The 24175-nt window shown below is 37.2% G+C and overlaps 2 protein-coding genes across 6 annotated transcripts; one reads left to right on the forward strand and one right to left on the reverse strand.

The window, feature by feature from the left end:
- Positions 1 to 1047: 1047 nt before the first annotated feature.
- On the reverse strand, positions 1048 to 13013 carry pomgnt1 (protein O-linked mannose N-acetylglucosaminyltransferase 1 (beta 1,2-)). Of its 5 annotated transcripts, XM_079627541.1 has the most exons (23): positions 12843 to 12955; positions 12583 to 12618; positions 12288 to 12490; positions 11038 to 11140; positions 10676 to 10791; positions 10521 to 10586; positions 10268 to 10381; positions 10064 to 10181; positions 9506 to 9604; positions 9277 to 9404; positions 8426 to 8496; positions 8003 to 8078; positions 7801 to 7884; positions 7582 to 7623; positions 7425 to 7483; positions 7103 to 7175; positions 6757 to 6885; positions 5760 to 5885; positions 5486 to 5550; positions 5345 to 5389; positions 5109 to 5244; positions 4687 to 4796; positions 1048 to 2745 (listed from the first exon to the last, which is right to left on the reverse strand). In XM_079627541.1, the coding sequence occupies exons 3-23, from the start codon at positions 12405 to 12407 to the stop codon at positions 2664 to 2666; spliced, it is 1962 nt and encodes a 653-aa protein (XP_079483667.1). In that variant the 5' UTR covers positions 12408 to 12490; positions 12583 to 12618; positions 12843 to 12955; the 3' UTR covers positions 1048 to 2663. The 5 variants fall into 5 exon arrangements, with proteins under 5 accessions (XP_079483667.1, XP_079483668.1, XP_079483665.1 ...); XM_079627542.1 differs by lacking the exon at positions 12583 to 12618 and having other exon boundaries at positions 12288 to 12456; positions 12843 to 13013; XM_079627539.1 differs by lacking the exon at positions 12583 to 12618 and having other exon boundaries at positions 12843 to 12991.
- On the forward strand, positions 12545 to 16457 carry LOC307006494 (uncharacterized protein). The gene is made up of 8 exons (XM_079627544.1): positions 12545 to 12725; positions 13631 to 13732; positions 13818 to 13868; positions 14101 to 14460; positions 14797 to 14838; positions 14955 to 14996; positions 15073 to 15160; positions 15660 to 16457. Exons 2-8 carry the CDS (start codon positions 13651 to 13653, stop codon positions 15814 to 15816), a joined length of 822 nt encoding a protein of 273 aa, XP_079483670.1. The 5' UTR covers positions 12545 to 12725; positions 13631 to 13650; the 3' UTR covers positions 15817 to 16457.
- Positions 16458 to 24175: the final 7718 nt, after the last annotated feature.

Here is a 24175-nt window from a genome sequence, read left to right on the forward strand (position 1 = left end):
CAGAGCTGCTAACACACGAGCTATTCGAGCTCCGCCCTCTGTGCCGGAAGCATAAGCTCATTTGCATTTAAAGGGACAGACACAACAATGGAGCGTTTTTGCTCAACCTCAAAAAGTTAACATTTTTATAGCCTATCAAAAATATCTGTGGGGTATTTTGAGCTAAAACTTCACATATACACTCTGGGGACATCATACATTATTTTACATCTTGTGAAAGGGGCACTAAAGGACCGCTTTAAAATAAAGTCCAGCACAACACTAAAACAACTCTAATGAAATGACCCTTTAATAGATAATGCTTTACAATGAACCCTGTTAGAGCTAGATACAACTTTTTCTGTTACAAAGTTAATAAAAAATCTATTTAAAACACAAATGTATCTGTTAAATAAAATACATTACTCACCTTTGAACGTCAACGTCGCTTTTCTAACATTTCTATTTCCTCATTTCTTGCCATATCGGAAAATCCAAGCCAATGTTGTTTAGCGTTTTTTTACGAGATCTGTAGTGTTCTCATTTCCCAGCTGTCTCACTTTGCTTCTATTGTAATTGAAACTTGCCGACCCAGAAAGTTAGTGAAGACAATGTTTAAAATAGTCCAAGTGACTACAGTGGCTCAACCATAAGTTTATCAAGCGGTGAGAATACTTTTTGTAAGCAATAAATAAATAAAAAGAACTTTATATAACTATTCATTTTCTTCTGTGTGAGTTCACAGTGCAGCACTTCTGAGTTGTACGTCAGAACGTAGGCTCATTATTGGCCGACACTGGTCATGTGTGTGATGCTGGCCAATAGTGAGTGAGCCACGTTCTGACATACAAACTTACGGTTGTGCCTTTGTAGTCACTTGACTATTTTTTAAACATAGACTTTACTAACTTTCTTGGCCGGCAAGTTTCAATTACAATAGAAGCCTATGGAGGAGTGAGATAGCTCTAAGATTTCATCAAACATATTTGTGTTCCCGAAGATGAACAAAAGTCTTATGGGGTTGGAACAACATGAGGGTGAGTAATTACTGACAGAATTTTCATTTTTGGGTGAACTAACCCTTTAATGTGTTCCTATAGCGATTCAGGGTAAGACAAAAATAACAAATACAAAAGGTTAAAGAACCACTGCTTGCCACATTATAAAAACATTACAATTATAATTATTAGATATCATTCCAACTTATGTCGTGATTCAAAAAATCATTAAAGTACCAGGCCTTACAACGTATCCTGCAAACATTAAGAAACAAATAGCTACAGCAAAACTTTAATACAAATTTAAGAAAGACAACCAAGGAAATAAATATAAAAAAATGGACAGAGGGGGAAAAAAGTAAGAAAACTGTTTTATTTTGTACAAGAAAACCAATCCATTTTAACCACTTAAAATACAAAACTGTTGGAGAATCTGACATATTAGACAACCTCTGCAAACTTGAGTACACAATAATATGTTGAGATGACAAACGTTTCTTATGGTATTGCACATGTTCCAGATATTATGAAAATGTTTAGTGTCATCACAAATAAAATATATGTAGTGATTTTAGCACTGATCACTGAAACCCACAGCAATCTAAACTGAAATCTCCTCTGTGAAATGATTTGGACATTATTGCATGAGAAATATATTTTTCACCACATCTTCACTTACAGAAACTCACGTTAACACAGGGCAGATGATCTAATAGATCTATGATGCAGCAGAGATTGCATCGATTTCAAGAGTTAAACCTCCACTCTGCTCATATAAGGCTCTTTTTAGTGGCTGTGCTGACAAAAAGATCTCATCTGAGCAGCATCACCTATCATTCTCTGCGAAAGAGGATTCTTAAAATCTCGCTGGAAAGACATTTTAGCACAACATAAAATAAAATCTCAATCATACAGTTTAAAACCAGTCAGTTTCAGACTGTACAGTCCAATAAAAGGTCATTATGTGTTGTACAGGGATACTGCTTGTATGTTTTCAGCCACTAAAGAACTCAAACTAATAAAAATATGATGATAATCTTTTGTTTTAAAAAATATATATGTCTGTACATATATATGTCTGTACATAGCTCATTGTAAACAAATGTAAGTCTTTTGTTTCTTAATGCATTTTTCTTGTGTAAAAGTTGAATTCATTAGGTAAAAATAAACCTGCATTTTATCTTGATATTGACAAAATAAATAGACATAAGTTAAAACGTATGTGCAGGACGGCCCAAAGCACTCGGTGTTAAAAAAAAGAAGTAGTTACGTCTGCCATATCCTCTAAATCCCTTTTTGCAGCAGCGTGATTTGACGTAATCTGCTGTCACATTCAGTAACTCAAACCACCACTGGTAATACTTTAAAACATCTATCAATTCTTTACTAAAGTAAAACCTTCCAGCATAAACTCATATGAAATCTCATGACCTCAGGAAATGCTCCCAATGCAAAATACATACCAACAATAAGAGAACGTCACATCACACACCGTTTTTAGAAATCCACACTCATAACGTTCTAGTTTCAAAGAGCCTGTGGTTCCCAGAGGCTACCAGCACAGGATGGTTCTTCCTATACTTTGTCTTGCAATAGCCTTAGAGAGTGACACAAGGCCCATTATCAGCCTGACATAGGCCTTGTCTGTTAGTGGTTAAAGGCCCTTTGGGTGGGATTAGTAGTGTTTTAGATCTGTTCCACAGGAGGTCCCTCCTCTTTAGGTGCTGGCTCCAGGTGAATGGGAGTGACATTATTGGGCTTCTTAACACTGGGGGGAAAAGATGCAGTGAAGGTCAGGCACAGAAAGTCGAATACAAAAAGTAAAAAAAAAAAAAAAAAAGTTTCCTAGGAAAGATTTCAGCTATTACTAACCATATTTTTAATTTTGTTCCCTTTAAGAGTGCTTTTAATAATATAATATAATACAATATAATTAATATCATATAATATAAAATTGTTTATAATATGCAATTCAATTTAATGAATTACACATCCTACAATGATTTTTTTTTCTAACCTCTGAAACTGACAGTTTTTTATCGGACATGTTTTAAGTTGAGTATTGTTAATAACAGTAAATGTCCTCAAGCAAAAGGAACTAGATGAATATTTGAAATTAAGTTTCCCGATCTGAACTCTGACTTGTGATGCAGCCTGAATCATAATGACACCATGTTTGTTCATTGTCGCCAATGTTGCCTCTTGCTTGCTTAGTTTGGGACACTTAATATTCAACAATATTATTGATCTGACTGTACAGACACTTGTATGAGAACTGAACGATGATTTTTTTTTTTTGCAGAACTGCTTTATAGATGAATTGAACTAATTAAATTATTGATTACATTTATTTTGTATAAAGCCCTCTAGAAAAAAAAAATAGCTTAGAAACAACAATTGAAGTTTAAACAAAAAGTCTAAATATAAATCCAACTGAGAATCTGTGACACTTTTGGGGCACACACCTGAATCTGACTGAACTGAACAACATGAAACAAATCTGCCAGGAAGAATGAGCCAAAAATCCAGTGAAGCTAGCAGCATAGGACAGTTCATCCTATACTTTTTCTTGTGTTTTTGGTTTCATTGATGTAATGTTGTATTTTTGATACTGCTTATGTTAGAAATGTTCTATCACATATAAATAATAATAATAATAATAATATACACGTTATGTAAGGAATAATTGACGACAGGCCATTGAATTATTAGAAAAATAATGCACACCCGAGGTGGTAATGCGGTCACGACGCGAAGCAGAGTTCCGCATTATACTACAGTTACCACACCTCGAAATATAGTTCAGATGATGCATTTCAAGACATTTGTAAAGTTTTTGTCATTAAAACGCTCTTGTATGTTGGACTAATTCCTTGCGCATCTAAACCCATGCTCCGTTGCTAATTCCAAAACGTCATTTTAGAGTTAGTAACGGAGGTTTGAGCCACTGATAGCAGAGTAATGCTGGACACACACTTAACCACTAAACATTCTCTGACTGTGAATGCAGCAGATTTTAAACACCGCTGTGAACACAGACTGAACGCGCTGAAAACGTGTGCATGATCAGTCATAAGGATCAAATTACATTCATAACCGGCCTTACAGTAAGTGTGTCCCCGGCTTTATGCAGTTATGAGAGAGAGATAAGCATGTGCGTAAATATTATTATTTATTTATTCAATTCGTTTTAATTAATTTGTTCATTCTTTTTTTCTATTAGTGACAGTAGACTAGCCTAATAAATGAAACACAAAGCCCTTTTAACAAGTATTGGCCTATCAATCATTATTTATTTGTTATATTATCTGCAATAATTACGAAAACCCGTGCAGCAGGACTATCAATTTATTTTGAAATGAACTGAAACTATCAATTTATTTAAATATTCAGTTTAATTTTCTATAGGACTATATACTTTATTTATTACAATTAAACTGCATGTTTCCATTGATTGTGAAGTTAGACATTGAAAATTGCAGATCAAGCGCAAGGGGCTGCATGGTTTTTCTTGTTATGAATTGTATCCTATTTTCCATTATTACAGTTAACTACACAAAGTGATATGGAACTGTAATGCGGTCAAGACCTGCCTGGAACTACTTTAGCCGTGCGGTTCCCTGAAAATAATTGCACACCGTAGAACGTTCGTCAACCAATCAGATTCAAGCATTCAACGGCCCTGTATACCCTGTATATGTATACTCACGAGTACGGGGAGATTGGAACAGCAACTACCAGGACATGGTTCTTCTTTCTGAAGAGCCTCCAGAGTCCTTTGTGATAACCTCGTACATCCAGGTCCCACACGTGCAGGCACTATAGGCAATAAACAAAATGAGGCCATAACTTAATACTACTCTCACCTCAGTATTTATACATCTATTCCCTTATATTTATCAGTCTCTCTAAGCCATTTATCTACCCTTGCAGTCTCTTCAACATATAAACAGGCCACATATCTCATTCAACAGATTATTTGCAACCCACTGTAACAATAAATGCAGGGTAAATAGTGGCTAACCTGCTCAGAAATGCAGCCATTTGTTCCTAGAGATGCTCAAACAAAATCTCCTATTCATATTTAAACCAAGAATATTCGCAAAGCATCCTCAACTAAATTCAACATACCTTTGCCAGTTCTGTCCAGGTGTTTGAATCCGTCTCCTGCTCCATTTTGATGAACATTACAAAGGTCTTTCCCTCAGTGTCTGGGATAAATGAGTCTTCACATGGGTTTTTACTGTGGTCCAGAACCTCAGCATCACTGCAGACACACAAATGATCACTGTAGTTGTGGCAATGATGCAATTGTAAGGTGTTGCATAACTCTGCAATGAAGGACTAGGATCTTCAGATAGAATTACCGGAGTAGGTTTTGGACTTCAATCTCATAAGCATCTTTCTTCAAGCTGTAAAAAAATGGAGAGAATATCACAAATTATTGAATAGGATATACATAATAGACCAATATAGGCCAATATAGAGACAGCAGGAACAATACATACCCATCTACATTTTTCATCTGTACATTCGGAATAGTGTTGAACTTGTGCTTTTTAAAGTAAACTTCCTGTAGAGAAATTTCATTTCATTGAATTCAAATTGTATATAAAACTTTGTCTATTTATAATATTTTAAATACACATCGTATCACTGGATTCACAGAGTCCTAGATCCAGTTCTCCATTGAAAAATACACTTAGTCAATCAAATAATGGTTAAGATAATAAAAGAACTGTTGCAAGTTAACATAATCGTCAGTATAACCATCTCACTTACATGGAAGTAACCATTCATATTTAAGCCAATGATGCCAAAGTGATAAGAGCGGGAGACATCAGGAATGACACACTCTCTCCCCTTCCTCTGTTCTGGCATCCGCATCCACATGTCCCAGTCCCATAGCTAAGGATACCAGGAAACAAGGAAACAAAAAAGATACCAGAGGCAGGTTTAATATATTTAGATGAGACACTACTGTTCAAAAGTTTGATGTCAGTATATTTTTTTTTCTTGAAAGAAATTAATACTTTTATTCAGCAGACACATTAAATTGATCAAAAGTGACAGTAAAGACATTTATAATGGTACAAAAGACTCCTTAAAAAAAAAAAAAAAAAAAAAAAATATTAAGCAGCACCTGCAACTATTTGTTTCCAACATTGATAATTATAATTTGTTCTTGAGCACCAAATAAGCATATTAGAATGATTTCTGAAGGATCATGTGACACTGAAGACTAGAGTAATTGCTATCACAGAAATAAATTACATTTTAAACCATATCAAAATAGAAAACGGTTATCTTAATTGTAATATTTGGCAATATTACTGTTAAATTAATGCATTAGAGACTTCTATCAAAAACACAAAATCTTACAGATCCCAATCTTTTGAATGGTAGTGCATGTAGAACAGTATGCAAAACTGCCAATTTTCTTCTCATAGTTTCAAAATGAAGGCACAATATGTTCCTATTTAAATAAATAGATTTCCTGGTCTTTTCTAGACACTATACATTACACACCAGACTGACTCTTCAAAGGTTAGCAATGTTATTCAAATCAGAGAACAAAATGCTAAATTCCATAGTGAGAACAGAATTTCCCACTGGTGAAAGACGGAATAATCACTGTTAGAAGCATTCTCATGCATGCAAATGGAGCGGAAAATTGCTCCAAATGAGACATCACTTTTGTGGAGTTTTGCATGTAAATTCTATATATAAACTTTTCCTATTTAGACATAATTTATAGGCTGGGAATTAGCTGCCTCACCTTCTCAGGAGTTGGCCATTTGGGCTCCAGTTCATCCTTGTAAAGGCTTTTTTTAAGCACCCAGCCAAGGCCAGGCATACTTTCCACTCTGTACAACAAAGATGGGTCCTCTGCCGTGTGCTCATAGCCCTACAAAACAGCACAGCAGCAAGGTCAAGTGCACTGCTTGAAGGCCTTTCAAGACGTAGAGAAATTTAGGCTGAGGATACACTAACCACTTTTTAGCAGAAGAAAAATATACCAACAGAAAGAGTATATGGCAGCATTTACCCCCGAGATGTTATCAAAGTAAACAGCCTATTTTCAAGTCGTGAACAAGTTAAAAAGAAACTTTTTTTCCACTCACTTGGTCATTCCAGGCTGAGATACAGTACAGACTGTCATCCTCACGCAACAAATGGACGGTCTGACTGAGAAAGCTAGAGACAAATGTGGGAGAAGAAATAAATCAAACATCTAAAGACATTTAGAGATAATCTGTCAAATGTTATTCAATCTTTTCTATTAGGATTCGTTGAGCTGATTCTGCACTCATACATTTCTAAACAAGCCTGTGATAAATAATATAGAAATCTGCTGCCATCTAGTGAATATCTTGTAGTATTACATGTGTAATTCTAAATAGTAACATTTACGTTTATATTATATATTGAATTAAACATCCATACCTGAAAAAATCTATGGAAACATCCAGGTCCTCCTCCAGGACAATGGCAAAATCTGCATCCTAAAACATTATTCCCCCCCAGCCCAAAGTCAGACACTTGCAAGCTGTTTTACAATGTAACTGTAGACAAATTCTAAGGTAGGTGAACATTTACTTACTGGATGCAGATTAAAGGTTGCAGTCAAGCTGGCTTTGTAGTGCTGAGACAAAAGGAACTTCAGAATATTAGTACCATTCACATGCTTCGACACTAAATGCTTTGACAATAAAGCTGAGCCCACAGCAATCTGTAACTGGCCATTATGTTAAGTGACCTTTTCATGTTAATTATTCATCTTTCAAAAAAAAAAAAAAAAAGACAGCCAAAACCGTATCACCTGTGACACTCTAGCGTTCTTAATACTGATAGGGGTATGCTGAACTCCTTTAAGACCGAAGAGATCCACCACATCCATAGGTTCCTAAGCAGAAAATGTTTTTGTTCATTCTGTATACATGTATGAATCGTCTTACAAAAATGAAGAAGAAAAAAATAATGTATTGAAGAAGAGAGAACAAAAGAGGAAAAGGAGATGGCACCTCATAGTATCCATCGATGAAAACAGTGATCATCTGTGGATTGACACCATGGGAGGAAAGAAGAGAGCGCAGCATTCTAGAGAAACAAACATGGCTTATACATCAGTCTGGTATTAAAGGTATGCATTCTTATATACAGGGTTTCTGATTTCTCTACTGAAGCCAAACTAAAACAGCATAGTCAAAAAATATTTTTATGTGAGAATGTGCCACATGATCTTTCAGAAATATCTAATATGCTCATCTGGTGCTCAAGAAACATTTCTTACCATCAATGTTGCAAACAGTAGTGCTGCTTAATAATTTTGTGGAAACCGTGATCGTTTGTGTGTGTGAGTTTATATATGAGCCCAAATTTAACTAATACATACATGAGGTGGTTTGGTAGTGTGGTAAAGTACAAAGAAATCTAAGTTTACTAACCTATAGAGATAGTTTGGTCTATTTCCAGCTATAACAGCTACTGGGATGTTGTAGACATTGTTGTTAGGCAGCTAGACAGGACATGGAAAGGTTTAGTCAACAACACAGATTTAAGACAAAGACTTTGTTCTGCTGTCTAAATGCAAAGTTATCTCAGGATGAAGGGTATAACAACCACTTACAAGCGAGTTAAAAAAAAGGTAAACAAGGAAACTTGTAGAGAAACCTTGTAGTCTGCCTTGGTATCATGCAGTTTGTTGTGTTACGTTTCTGATACCATAGATTTAAAAAAAACGTTTATCACTGAAAAATTTTCAGTAGCCATTACTCCAGTCTTTAGTGTCACATGATCCTTCGAAATCATTCTAATATGTGTAATGCGGATTCGGTGTTCAAGAAAGATTTTCAGCTGAAAACAGTCATGCAGCTTAATATTTTTGTGAAAACCGGGATACATTTTTTTCAGGATTCTGAAGTTTAAAAAAAACAGCATTTTTTATATAAATGTTTGTATTTGTAACAACACATTTGATCAATTTAATGCATCCTTGCAGAATATAAGTAATAGGCCTGGTTTTACAGACGGGGCTTCGATTAAGCAAGGATTAGGCCTTAGATCAATTAGGACATTTAAGAAGCTTTTTTTAAACGGCCCTTAGAAAAAAACATTACTGCTGTGCATCTTGACAACCTCAACAAAACAATGGAAGTTGCTTTCAGTCAAATCAGCTCAAACATGCATTTTAGTCCGGGACTAGGCTTAATCATCGTCTGTGAAACTGGGGGATAAAGATTTACTGACCACAAACTTTTGTATAAAAGGTATTTTAGTCACATGATGTGCATCTTACTGGGTCAGGATTAAACTCTATAGGGGCTGGATCTTTGCAACTACAAATGCTCCCATATCCTTCCACTTTACTGCAGAACAGTTTCCTCCGGCGGTTCAGCTCTGTGTCTGCCCAATGGCACTCAGCCTCTAAAAGAAATCATGACAAAAACAAACAGCTCTGATATAACCCATAACGTAATTGCATCATTTAATCTAACAACCTACACTTATAATAACGGCAAAAATACCTTCAGAAGCGGTCAGCTGGACCTCAGTCTTCAGCAGCACAGGATCACCCCATGTGGACAGAGCAGGAGACTTGGAGTGCTTCTCCCCATACACTTGACCTGAGAAAATAAACAGTATAGGGATGAGCCCGAAGCTGAATGCCTTATTCAGAAAGGCACGGATAATGGCTTCAAAACAATCACACATTTTACAGAGAATGAAAATAGTCTGCAGACAGTCACTCCTCGTGTTAGCTGGATAAAAAGCAAGCACAAAAGTATAGCTATATTTCAATCATGACAACGAATTTAACCAGCATTTATTAATAAACATGGAATGTACATAGGCATGTTCTTGGCCGACTTGATCTGCTACACTGCTGCATGAGTGAGGATATGTCTAAAAATGCATCTGAATCATACACATTTATTACTTTTTATCTGAATACAAAAATAAATAAAAACCCCTAAAACTGTATACTTATACCACATCACAGAAGAAAAACAATTATCCATGAGATACAATAAACACACATACCTAGTTTAATAGAGTGAAAAGACAAAAAGCATCGTCCTTACCTCCCTTCTTCACGACCAGAGTCCACATATCCCTCCAGCCTAAGGTAACTGCTACCTGACTTCCCAAACCTTTGAGAAGAGTCTTCGCAGAATCCTTCAAGTGGAAAGTCCCCTCATCCTGAAGAGGCCAAAAAGAAGTGCAGTTACAGACAAACAACATAAGTCTAAAATTAAGAAAGTGGATGGGAGAGGCATTTCTTTAACCTTAATAGTGAAGATGAGGATTCTGCCACGTGTGACCATGTTGAGGAAGAGGATCATGGCTTCATCCTCATGGGGAGAATAAGTATCAAACACTCTTTTAGCCATAACATGACCCTAAAGGAGGACGATACAGCAACATTTAATTATACAATCTTATAAATAATCAAAATAATTATGGAGTGGACATCATAAAAATTATAGTAATAATACAAGATGATACAGTAGATTATGAGGTGTGACTGTGTGTGCTTACAGTGGCCTGATTTAAAACTATAACATGTATGCCTCGGCCTTGCTCCCTCATCTCATCCTCCAGCACCTGCAAAAACATCAAATATTGTCGATATTGTTATCTGTTAACAGTGTGGCAAATGTGTTATATCATAAAACAGGTTTAGAATCACTTACAGTGGTGCCATCCACCGCCACATACACCTTAGAGCGACTAGAGTACACCTCGATATCTAAAACCTTCCTCCCACTGGCTGGCCTGCGTGGGGTTTCCATGTTAGGCAGGGCATCATCTGAGAAAATGTTCAATGATATCAAAATAATAATAATAATTCAAAACGAATTACTAATTCAGAATTGAAATAGTTAAAAATAAATAAAAAGGTTGAAAAAAGACAAACGCATAGTTATTTGATCCACATATGCTGAAATAATTCCACTCAAGTAATAAGACTACTCAATATATCAATATACATGTGAATTGGTCAATCAGGAATCATAAAACATTTAGTGTTCACAAAGACAGTTTTCAACATTACCATATTCTTGAACAGCATCCTCCTCACTGGCAACTCTCCTTGTGTCAAGAATGAGTTTGATATTCACAATCACTGTGATCAGTAAAAACAGGACAGCACTGGCCTGCAAATACACACACACACTTACTTCGCTATCTAAATGGGGACGGTCCATAGACTTCTTTTGCTTTTATATACATCTAGGTTTAAATACTATATTGAACCCTAGCAAACCATTTTCTGCATTTTTTTACAATTAAAACAAATATTTATTTTTTATACAAATACATAAATTTTTCCAAATGATGACATCTCCAAAAGGAGGTTTTGTCAGATGTAGCTTACTTATTCAATTTTTAGTCTCTACAATATTGTTAAGCAGGTACACACGCAAACACAAACATAAAAACGGTGATATTTGAAAAGACATACAGTGGGGTCCAAACATCTTAGATCACTGGTGAAAATACTTTTTATAATTTAATAAAAAAATGTATTAGCAACATTGCAATTAAAGTACAAGATGAATTGCAAAATGAACAGTATCAAAATTATAGTATTTGTTATAATGACAGCAACTGTCGAGCTGCATGAACACCACAAAAATAAATCCAGGTGATCATGCTGTAAAGCATGATTTGAAATGTTCCACTGAGCATCTGGTCCATGCACATGTCCAGTGTCACAAATTTGATCTGATTTGTAACCTCAGTTAGAAATGCATCTTATACATTTTAATTCAAAATATTTATTGTTTTCAATGTTTTTTTTTTGTTTTTTGTTTTTTTAACCCTACTGTACCTTCATCTCAGGATCAAGTGCTGCCCAGCTAACCATAAGACCGTTACATAACTGCGAACTAAACCGATAACCAAACTTTAATTGTGGCAATGCAATTAGTGACATTCCTGGATTTGTTGCTACAATCTTTATGATGTTGTTGTCAGTAATTGTGACATTGCAGACCAACAGTTGTGTGTTGTTATCACTCAGTTAGTAATTATATTTTTAATTGATTATCCGATGGCCAGACACGCAGTAATTTAACTTAATTAATGTCCTCATTTGCACAAAACTAATTTAAAGGATATTTCAACAGGTGTGTGAATTATGAATGCAGACTCAAACTAAATTCAGTTTATTGCAAAAAATACAGCAATGAATTTTTTTTTTTATCATAAAAAAGGAGGAGAAAAAAAAAACATCCTGCTCTTTATGTTATATGATGGAGTTTGCCAACCATGCATAATCTTATGAAGTGGCATGCTGACCTGGCAGATTCGTCGCATTGCTCTTTTGTTGGTGAGTCTGTATTTCCATGTTAGGTAGAGGCTGCGCTGCTGGCGGGGGATGAAGGGTTTGGCTCTGGGATTGGGTGTCCAGGTGTCCATGGGTGTCCACTGTCCAGTCCTGCCCACTGCTCCTGATCACAACACCTGTCTGCATCCGACAACACCTGCAATCACGTCTTCATCTACACGGTGCAATCATAGCAGTTATAAATTATTAACATAAATACTGCTCAAATCTTCTTTGCAATGTTCAAATATGATGCAGGAGACACACCTTTAATGTAGGATACCACAAATTCTTGATGAGCAGCTAAAAACAAAGCACTGCTAAAATGCATTTGTAACATTTCTTGCATGTGTACGAGCTGATGATATGAATACCGAATTATTAATAGCGACTATGGCAAATAGATGGAGGTAACGTTGGCTATCTGAACACAACAGCTGAAATTCTTTCAAAAAGCCATTTCTGTTGGCTTTGGAAATTCTGTTGATGATTAACGCTTCACAGAATAAATGCTAGTGACCGTTTACCTCAGCAGCATGTTATGTTGAACGGAAACGACGTCCCGCCTCTCCAGAAAATGTAACTGTAATTTAGTTTATGTCGGGTCTAGTAACATTTGGCCATATGCAGGTAATAAGCACTGTGAAGCCAGAATGCAGGACAGCGCCACTTGTTCGCGTTTCAAAATAAAAGCCCCTTATTTGTCCTGTTAAAAGTTTTCAGTTTAAATTATTAAAAAATATATAGAAATCTATAGAAAATATAAATATAGACATTTCGTAAAAATATCTAAACGAAATTATAGAACCACAAAATGTTTACAAATATGAAATTAAAATAATGAAATTATAAGAATGAGCTGAAAGCAGTGTTGTTTCTCTTTAAATAGCCATTTAAAGAACATAGGCTACTCAAACTCACTGTGTGACCTAACATGCTCTTTTATGTTATGAAAAACAGCGTAAGATGACTGAATAATTAATAATTAAATATTTTTTTTATTTTACAAAGATATATAATCATTTTACAAAGATATATATATATATATATCTTTGTAAAATTCTAAACAATGCTAAGCAAGAAAATAATGTTTCAAAACTCATATTACTGTATATATACAGTAGAGAGGGGTTGATTTGCGGGGACTGATTTGCTCATATTGAAAATTCATAACGCATATTAATTTAGAGAATTATTTACATATGCCAGAAGTGTCAATGTGGGTGTCAGCTGAACTTGCCTCATTTGTTTGTCTATTTAGGTTGTATTTTGGTCAAACAGATGTGCAAAGAGGTTGTATTTATTTTTCCATTAGGCTACTAATTTCACTGGTAAATGTGCAGAGAGGAAATGCCCAAATCCCGGTTTAAAAACTGTGTGAACAGATTTATCAGATCATCTCTAGCAAGCGGAAAAGGTGGGGTAAATAAATGCCTCTAAATGTTCGCTTGTTGTTGCACTGTCATTATGTCTCTCTTGCATATGTTTTCTCTTTAAAAAAGGCCCAGAACTAAAGGAAAACATGGGACTTCTGTCAGCTGCTGGTTACTTAGGTGAGTTTTTCCTTCTTAATATATACTGAACTCTCTTTTTTTTTAACAATTGCCTGCTCAATTTTTTAACTAGTCAAGAATCAGATCTAAAGCACAACACACTGATCTGTTTTGTCAATGTTTATCCTTTAATTCCTAAGCCTGGTTTTATTTATAAAGTCTACAATACAATACACCCATTTAGATGGAGAAACATGTTAACATATTGTTGTTGCGTTATATAACTTTTCAGTGCTGCTTTCCTCCTTGTTCACACTTGGAGCATTTGAAAGTGTGAATCAGTCTGAATCAGTCAAAGATTCTCACTCAGACGCTTCTCTAGAGGTCCGGCCTGACAGCAGACAACACCTCAGGGGGGAATGGTTCACCCTTCGCTGCTCAGTAAATGCTGGTAATTCAACAGGCTGGATACTGAGGGGGCTTCAAGGTGCTCAAACGAGGTCTGGATGTTTGCAGTTGAATGGCACACAATCTATAGACAGGCCTGAAGAATGTCATTTCATTGACATTGACAGTAAGAACAGTGGACTTTACTGGTGTAAGAATACTGCTGAAAACAAGACAAGCAACACCATCAACATCACCGTGGTCTGTAAGAACATGGCAATAATAAAGAAAGTTTTTTATTAATATATAAAATTGTTTTTATTAATATGTGAATTGTGAAAAGCTGAGAGATATAACACACACACACACACACACCATCACAATCGTATATATCGCATTGTGACATTTTATAAACAGTTTAATGTCAATTAAAAAAGTGCAATTGCGTTTTGATCATACTGAAAGTGATTTAAAATGTTAATTAAAATAGTACAATTATACTTTCATTATATTGTAAAGCAATACACTTATACATTTACATACACACATTTACATTTACCATAAGCATATATTTATATATAGGCCTAATCTCTGTTCCCAGATGATGTGTATTTCCTGAGCACACTTCGTCCAGTGATGAAAGGTGAGTCAGTAACTCTGCTAGATGTGTGAGGTCTATATGAGGTCTGTATGTCTTTTGAGTCACTGTGCATACATAATGTGCATCATTTTATCAGTTCAGTCACTTTGTGTCTTTAGAGAACTCCACAGCTGATTCAGAAGATGAAAAGCCATATACAGGTATGAGATCCAGAACATCTGTGATTGAATTTTGGGTTTCAATGCTATAGCCATCCTTATAAACTCTGTAATGCAGGAACTTTGGTCTGGGTGTCGGGGTTCTGTATCATCTTGGTTCTTCTGGTGCTTCTTCCTGTGCTCTGGCTGCTGTTTCCATGTTTTAGGTATGGCTACAGAATAGCAACACACTTGTGGCAATTTGTAACTATTTTGGCAAATTGGTGGTGATTTTGAATTAATTTTTAAATGTTTGTACAATCTGCTTAAAACCAACTGAGGGTTAGTTTTAGTGGTGGACCTTCATGCGTAGTCCCCCACCCCCAACCGACAAAACCCCACCCCCATACAGCTCCCAAATTGTTATCATACAAATCAAATCATGCAGGGTCACCAACTTATAAAATAGTTGTTTTATGAGATCGGGTAAAGTAATGGTGATACACCCATAAGGGAACAGTTCAATGAGAAAATGAAAATTGTGTCAATATGTATTCAACCTCTTGTCATTGTGAACCTTGATATTTAGTATGACAAATTTACATTTAAAAAAATCATTGGTACAGTAGTTTCTTTTAATCAGTGCATGATATTAGTTTCATTGAAGACTTGTCACATTGCTCTCTGTATCAAATAATATCTGCAATGTGTATGCATGCTTTTCAGAGAGAAATTGCATGTCTGTCCAAATGGGGCATTTAGAAGGGAAAGGATCCAACAGGAAATACCTAAAACCAAGCAGGACGTGACTGAAATCCAGTGGGATCTTCCCTGGATGGAGATGGAAAATTTGTTGGACAAGCAACACAATTCTGGCAGATGAACATTCTACATTCCAAATGTGGATGTTATCAGATACAAACAGTCACTGCACTTTATAAAGAGAGTCATGGGCAAAATGACAGATGAATAAAGAGGCTGATACTGATATATACAGTAGAAGTGTTTTCAGTTGAATAATTGTTATCATATAATGAGTTAGGGGTATTTAAGGAATAATTACATCAGCTTTTTATAAAATAAAATAAAAAAGATAAATAACAGAGATTAATCATGCATCAAAAATTTACTGAAAATGCTAATGTATTTAATGTTGACATTGTGACATTTGATAAACTGTTTAATGTCAGTCTTACCATCATAAAAAGTGAATTTCTGTATACTAAAAGTATTATTTTATGATTAACATTTTAAAAGGAGATTTTAGTAGTAAGCAATTTAATAAATAATACACTTTCAAGAATGTGTAAGCGTTTCTAAGCGTATTGTTAATTAAAGAATATTATTTTAAATAAATACATTTAAAAAATGCAGGCCTATATGATTAAAAAATATGCTAACAAAATACTTATTTATCTTGTGAATTATCATGTGATATCAATGCATTTTAAAATGTTAAATGTTGTTTAGTGTACTTTATTGTAAAATGTGTTACATGAAGTTGTATTATAAATAAATGTATTTTAATATATACGTCAGTCTGTTTTCAGTTCAAAGATTATACATGGCCATTTTAGACTATAACCAAGCAAATATGCTTTTCAGATATTTAAACATCTCAAACTCAACGTCTAAGACATATGCAAATTGTACAATTTACTTTTAAATTATATTTGGCTTAACTCCTTAAAAACAATACAATTGCTCCAAAAATAAAGTAGTCCATACAATTCATGCACTAGATTTCAAGTCTATAAAATCTGGCATTTAAGTTGCATCAAAATGCATCACATCTCATTAGATCACAAAGAGAACCAGTGAGGTTTGCTATTAATGACCTCAAACTTGGCACAGAACATCATGAGGTGCCACGACTGAATGCACTAAACCTAATGTGTGTGACAGTACCGTATGTAGGGAGGATTAGTATCCAAATTGAGACTCTCCCAGCAGGGGGCGGCTATTTAGAATAATTCATTCCTACTCCCCCCACCTCTAACCTTCTGTCCTCTCACTCAAACATGCCCCCTGCCTGTCTGGAGATCTGGCTTGACAGCAGACAGCACTTCAGGGGTGAGCACTTTTCCCTTCGCTTCTCAGTAAATGATGCTAACTCAACAAGCTATCTACAGATCCGGGGAGGCTCCATCCAGATCAATTAATAATGAACAATAGTGTATTTTTAAATGATCATTAAAGATAATAAATGCTCAATCAAAGATAATGATAAAGATAATGAAAAATGTTCAATGTTATAGTAGTTCATTATACCTAGGCCTGGTTTTACAGACAGGGCTTAGATTAAAACAGGATTAGGCCTTAGTTCAATTAGGGCGTTTTAAGTATAGCTTTTATAAAAACTCCTTAGAAAAAAAACCCATGACTGATGTGTATCTTGAGACAAAGCAATGGCATGGCATATTTTAAGATATGTCAGTGCAAGATTATTTCTGTTAAACCAGTGCATTTTAGTCCGGGACTAAGCCTTCTGTGAAGTTTAAGCCTTCTGTGAAACCGGGGGTTTATGTGCTATAATTTTAACTAATTTAACCTTAAAATTAACAACAATATATTGATATTTCAGAACTTCTATACACACTTTTACAAATGCTGAGCGTTTCTCTGTATAGACAATGTAAAATAATGCACACGAAACAGGAAAAATACCTTGCAATCCAAGAAAATGTCCATCCTTAAAGACAAGGACAAATCTGTATTTCTTCTTATTATTATTATTTTTAACAATATGACACTAGAGTTTAGGCCCTTTTGTGTCAGTAGTGATATTTTAGGCATGTTTTACACATTGTCACCATCATAGACACTGTTTTCCAGAGCAGCTCCAGGCCAAGGGAAAATGAAGTGAAAATGTCATCTCATGTAATGTTGAGTCCCTGGAGCTGTCACCTCAGGGATTGCATGTCCTGGTTTTTGTCGGGCCTATCACAAACAGACTTTGTAGTGTACATACTCCATGCAGCCAGGCCTTGAAGGACCTGACCAGTACATTTCTATGCTATACTTGGCTGGTACAGATGGAATGAAAGTAAAGTTGTGGACCTCTTAAACTGACCTGAAACATGGATTTGAAGCACAAAAAAATTAATGAATGAACAAATGAATGAATGAATGAATGAATGAATGAACGAATGAATGAATGAATGAATGAATGAATGAATGAATGAATGAATGAATGAATGAATGAATGAATTGGAGCCAATAAAATCACCAATAATAAATAATTAAATAAACAATGATGGTATGTATACATGCATCTCCTCCACGCGGCGGCGGCTGGAAACTAGGGCTTCGGCACTCGGCTGACGATGGCTCTGGTCTCAGCGACAGATTGAGCGACACATCGGCTGGGTGATTTTGGTTGCATCAGAGTACCCGATCAAGCTAGGGCGTTCCCCGTAGGCGATGTGCGCCGTCTTCGCCTGGATGGCGTGGGAAGTGAGCAAGGGCTCCCTGCCCATGGACGGGGCAGGCTAAAGAAGCTAGTCCAACAGATCAGGTTGGCCACGATCGGCACACTGACCGCACGTAGCCGCGAACTGGCTGACGTCCTCAAGAACCGTCGCATCGACATCGCATGGATACAAGAGACGAAATGGCAGGGTGCAAAAGCCAAGGACATCGGCGAAGGATACAAACTCATCTACTATGGTATCAACCCGAAGCTAAATGGAGTCGCAGTGGCCGTCAATCAGCAATTCCGGAACCAGATTACCGATGTCTCGAACATCTCAGACCGCATTATTTCGATCAAGATTGTCTCTGGCTCAATAACGATCCGTGTGGTCTGCTGCTACGCCCCCCAAACTGGCTGCACCGACGAGGACAAGGATGAATTCTGGGAAAACCTGGATGCACATCTGCGATTGTGGAACCAGAGGAGTATTTGTTCATTGGTGGAGACCTGACTGGGCACATAGGCTCAGCAAGACATGGCTACGAACAAGTACATGGTGGACGGGGGCCTGGTACCCGCAACGATGATGGCCGCCACATCCTGGACTGCGCCGACGCCCACGACCTCGCCAATATGTTTTTCAAGAAGAGGCCCACCCACTTGGCAACAGCGGTGGAATCGTGACACAGATCGACTACTGGATGCTCCGTCGCCGTGACCTCAAGCTCACCCTTGACACCAGGGTGATCCCATCAGACAACATTGGTCCCCGACATTGACCACTCATCCTCGATGTACGCCTTAACCTACAGTGCCTCGACGAGCTGTACAACGAGCTGGACACATCAGAGGGGGAAAACAATATCTACCACCTAGCCAGCTCCTGTCACCTGTCTACACAAGCCATCGCCCAAGTAGCCACCATCAAGGACGTCAACCAACGTCAGCTGAAGGACCCACCAGCCATTCTCCAGCTATGGCGCGACTACTTTTTCGGAATCTCCAAAGAGTTCCAACCCCCAGTAACAGCCGACATCCAAACAAACCACCCATGGACGCTGCTGTACGCTGACGACGTCTTCCTCGCCAAAGAGACCCGCCAGGAACTCAACGTCCAAGTGCAGCAGTGGAACGACCACCTTGGCGAAAGCGGCCTCAAGCTCAACCTGGATGAAACGGAATACATGGAAGGTGGCGCCCAAACCGACGGCACAATCACCATCAATGGGAAGGACCTGAAGAAAGTGGAGGAGTTCAAGTACCTTGGCTCCACCCTCTCGACATGGTGACAGCCTTCCAGACACCAGAGCAAGAGTTAACGCTGCCTGGATGAAGTGGCGCCAGGTGTCGTCTGTGATCAACGCATGCCCATCCACCTCAAGGCAAAGGTTTACAAGACGGTAGTCCGCCCAGTCAGCCTCTATGGAGCAGAATGCTGGCCTGCAACCACCAAATACGAACAGGCCCTCCACACGATGGAGATGCGTATGCTCAGATGGACATTGGGACCGACCCGACTGGACCACGTTACGCATGAGGATGTCATGAAGATCATGGGAGTAGCACCAATCACAGAGAAGATGCGAGAAGCCCGCCTCCGATGGTATGGCCATGTGATCCGAAGTGACGAAGAGTCAGTGGCGAGAAGAGCACTGCGGCTCAGCCCTGAGGGGAAAAGGCCACGTGGAAGACCGAAAAAGAGGTGGATGGACCAAATCAAGGAAGACATGAAATAATTCGATGCCGCCTCCAAGGATGCCTTGGACCAGAGAAAGTGGAGAAAGGCTTGTCGACAAGCGGACCCCGCACCTGCACGGGACATACCCTAGGAAGAAGAAGTACCGGTATACATGCATCCATACACATGGAGGCTACATACAAACCTATAAATACATAGAATGGAGCCAATATAATCACCAAAATGTTAAATGTATAATTAATAGTGACTGCGTTTGCTTATTAAGCTTGGATATGATGACATGATAACGTACTTTAACAGACAAAATTACACATTTCAGTTTTTTTCTCTTACCAGGAGTCAAATATTACCAAAAGTAACACTAGAGGGCAGTATGTCTTTGCATTGTCCTAATGTATTTCACCCATTCACCCATTATATTATACAGTAATAGTCATTAATAATAATTATATTAGTCAAAACTAATCAAGTAAAATACAGTCAACAAAATATATCTAAAACACTATTTTTTTAAAGAAAAAGTAAAGTATCCTTGTCCTGAGTTTAAATTTAATGCTGCTATTTGGAGAAAATATGGTTTGGTTTTAATTAAATCAAATAAAGGACACAGTGAAAATTATTTGTTAGAGCCTGCATTGTATTCATGTATGATAGGTTTCTAATGAGTGCAGCATTTTTTTCTTTAAATTTGTATTTGTTTATTTATCACAGTGTTGCAAACATGCATCATTTTTTTTATAAGGTGCGATATTAAGCGTGATTGATGTAACGCATGTAATGCACTGAAAGAAATGCATTGCTTTTGCATTTGTTTGAAATAAAAAAAATTTTTGTGGGTGTGGGTGGAATTTATCAGGACCTCTAATTTCATTTTTATTTTCCTCTCTCTCCCTTCCTTGTCCTCTGTTGTGCTTGTGTTTTAGCATGCTGCTGCTGACATGATCAGCTGCCGTTGAGCAAGGGGGTCTGACTGCTAAAGTGCCCTACCTGGCCTCTCCTGCTAGTGACTGGCAGTTTGAGAGGGGCACCTTGGAGATGCAGGGCAAAGGGCAAAATGATGGCACACTAACACTATGGCTAAAAGCACAATGAGTGTTTACAGCATTTGCTCTCTAAACTCATAACTAAAGATTTAAAACAATTATTTGTATTTGTCATGAATTTTTAATTATGATGCTAAAACAAGACAAGAACAGGGCTAAGCTATACCACAACACAGAATTTTCAAATTACTTTGGACAAGGAGTCATTTGTGCATGTGCAAAAGTGCAATTAAATTCACCAACCTCTGAGGACATCTCAACTAGACTGAAATGTGGAGTCACTTTCACATAATTCCTCCCTTGAGGCACTTTACAGTTTCTACATTTCAAGCATGATTGCCAGTCAAGAGACCTGATCAGAGATTTTGTCTGTTTCCTGCTGTTGTGTTGGAGTGCTCAATACCTCTAAATATCATGTTCATATGTTCATGTTATTTTTTTCTCTCTCTTTGGAATAACATGCACTGATGAATAATATACCAATAAGACCATAGCTGCGTCCCAATTCGCATACTATCCGTCCTAAATAGTTTTCGAAAGTAGAATTAGTACGTCCCAAATCGTAGTATGTTGAAATAAGTGTTCCAAAGATACCCGGATGGTCTACTATTTCCGGTCAGAATCCGAAGTGCAGAACGATGAACACTCTAATGGCTAATATTGCCCATAACCCATCGCGCGTTGGGTTGAGGATTCGGATAGAACTACAAACACTAGTGAAAAGTGTTAAAAAAAACTACAGACATGGAGGACGCGCGAGTCCGGCATTATATAGAGAGGTTTGGATAAAGGGGTTTGAGTGATTAATTATCAGTATCTAACCTGACTAAAATTGATTTATTCAATGTTGTCCACATTATATTGCATCTGCAGCAGCATTGTGAACTTTTGTAAAGACACGTTTAGCCATTAACTTTTAAATGCATCATTATATTCAAATTCCAAACACATGAGGAGAGTCTCCGCATGAAATTCCCACGACTGGCAGATGAACGTGCTACTACATTTCTCTCCGAAATGATAGGAAATTAAATTAGATTGAATGGAGGATTTTAACTGTGACAAGATGATTGACAGGGCAGTTTACAGTGACAGGATGCACGCGACAGATCTGTCCGTTAAAGATGACGAAGTAGTATGTCTCAAAGCTTGCCTACTTTTTTGCTACACACTCAAAAGTATATACTTTTTCTTCACAAAAAGAGTACATACTTTTAGGTCGTAGTATAAGTAGGCGAATTGGGACCCAGCCCCTGTGTCACGATTTGAGTTTTATTCCTGGTTCTTGTCTGTCATGTGATCCCCAGTTCTAGTCATGTGATCCTGCCATGTTTTCCCTTGTCTGTTGTATCATGTTGTCATTGGTTCATTGTTTAATTGTTTACAGGTGTCCCTTGTCTTGTTGTTAGTCTTGTATATTTAAGCCCTCATGTTTGCCCTGTGGCTTTGTCTAGTATTGAATGTTTCATGTTGAGGTTCTTGTCTTTGTTTTGAGTTTCCAGCCTTTGTTTTATAATTAAATATTGCATTTGGGTTCTCTACATCTTGCCTCCAGTGGAATCAATCAATCAATCAATCAATCAATCAATCAATCAATCAATCAATCAATCAATCAATCAATCAATCAATCATCAATCAATCATGATTTGTCTTAAGATAGTAAATAGAATCCATTTTTTAAAGTCATGTTGACTTTACAGAGATTGGACATTTTTATTGTGATTTTATAGTGACAGCAGCAGACGCCCATATGACAAACAAGGAACTCTACAGACCAAACAACGTCCAGTCAGCATGGCCATCTGCAAGCGACAGCAAGAGTTCGTGGGCCACTGTCTTCGCATGGAAGAAAACGAACCAGCCCATATCTACGCTATCTATCACTCAGAAGCCAGAGATAAGATCAAGCGAGGAGCCCCTCGCCTAACTTTCAGACCAAAAATCTGGAGCTATATCGACGAGTACAACAAAAGTAAAAAAGCCAGGCATCAAATAGCTCTCCCAGCAGCGAACAGCAGTCGTCACTCACCCATGTCGAAAGGGAAGAGGAAGCAAAAGTGATCATCAGCATCACCAAGAATAGAGAATTGTGGAAATATATTGTCGAGCTCCATACCCGACCAATGATGATGATGATGAACATAGTAAGCAAAACAGAAGCTTGTATAAGTAAATTCAATTATACATTCGTATGTTGATATTTTAAAAAGGGCACTCCTTATGAAGTCTCTGGGAACATCAAATGCTGTAGAAAACGTTTATTTCATGCTTACCAGGACTGACTGGAGTATAAATCATAAAAAAGAGGTAAGGTTGGTATCAGATGTAAAGAACAGCTATATCATGAGTGCTCAATTTTAGAGCATTCTGTTCACATTCACAACAGCTGAGACAGGCCAACATTTCTGAAGTTGCCATGGTGATCTATGCACTGAGCAATTGAGTGAATGAGAGTGAGGTATACTTTATGAAGTTACTGATATCAGTACAGTATAGATTTTAATTTCATCTTGCTTTGGTCTCCCCTCATCCAGTTAGGATTCAAACAATACCACCAACAGTGAGCACTCTACCACGCTCCAGAGCCATACATATGGCCTCTGAGCAGGAGGCCTTTACCCATGTGACAAGCTGTGCAAAACCCTAGTACTTAGACTGACTCAAAATAGTAAAAAAAAAACCAATATATTATTTCAATGGCTGGCTTCAAAATTTGAAGGGCTTCAAAAGTGGAAATACAAGCTTCTACTATTGTTGGACTCATACACATGTCATTATCTATTTAGGCAATATAACACAAGCAAGAGTTCTTTGGTTCAGAGTTTACTCTAAATTCAGTTGTAAGCACTGCTTTTATACAATCATTTAATAAACAAAAAGGTTCTATTGTTACACCCAATATAGCCTATTATTTTGTCAATTTTTTTTCTCTGCCAATGAAAATGGTTCCAAACAAAGATGAACAATAGTTAAACAGAAGGAACTCTCAAGCCTGACGGTCTCAGCACACTCAATCTCGGTGGTCCTGGGGCATGCACCAACACAGAAGGGGAAGCCAAGACCATTGTTACCAGCAGCAAAGGAT

The sequence above is a fragment of the Phoxinus phoxinus genome (assembly GCF_949152265.1).
Source record: "Phoxinus phoxinus genome assembly, chromosome: 11".
In the NCBI taxonomy this organism is placed as follows: Eukaryota; Metazoa; Chordata; class Actinopteri; order Cypriniformes; family Leuciscidae; genus Phoxinus; species Phoxinus phoxinus.

What these genes read in the sequence shown, in the direction of transcription:
- pomgnt1 (XM_079627542.1), bottom strand. Translation starts at nt 12,407, where the DNA reads ATGGACACCTGGACACCCAATCCCAGAGCCAAACCCTTCATCCCCCGC. An exon ending in TGGCGGTGGATGGCACCACT is followed by an intron (nt 10,587 to 10,675) that starts GTAAGTGATTCT and finishes ATGTTTTTGCAG; the next exon opens with GTGCTGGAGGATGAGATGAG. An exon ending in CCTGGACAGAACTGGCAAAG is followed by an intron (nt 4,797 to 5,108) that starts GTATGTTGAATT and finishes TATTGCCTATAG; the next exon opens with TGCCTGCACGTGTGGGACCT.
- LOC307006494 (XM_079627544.1), top strand. Translation starts at nt 13,651, where the DNA reads ATGTGCAGAGAGGAAATGCCCAAATCCCGGTTTAAAAACTGTGTGAAC. An exon ending in GTCAGCTGCTGGTTACTTAG is followed by an intron (nt 13,869 to 14,100) that starts GTGAGTTTTTCC and finishes ATAACTTTTCAG; the next exon opens with TGCTGCTTTCCTCCTTGTTC. An exon ending in CATCAACATCACCGTGGTCT is followed by an intron (nt 14,461 to 14,796) that starts GTAAGAACATGG and finishes CTCTGTTCCCAG; the next exon opens with ATGATGTGTATTTCCTGAGC.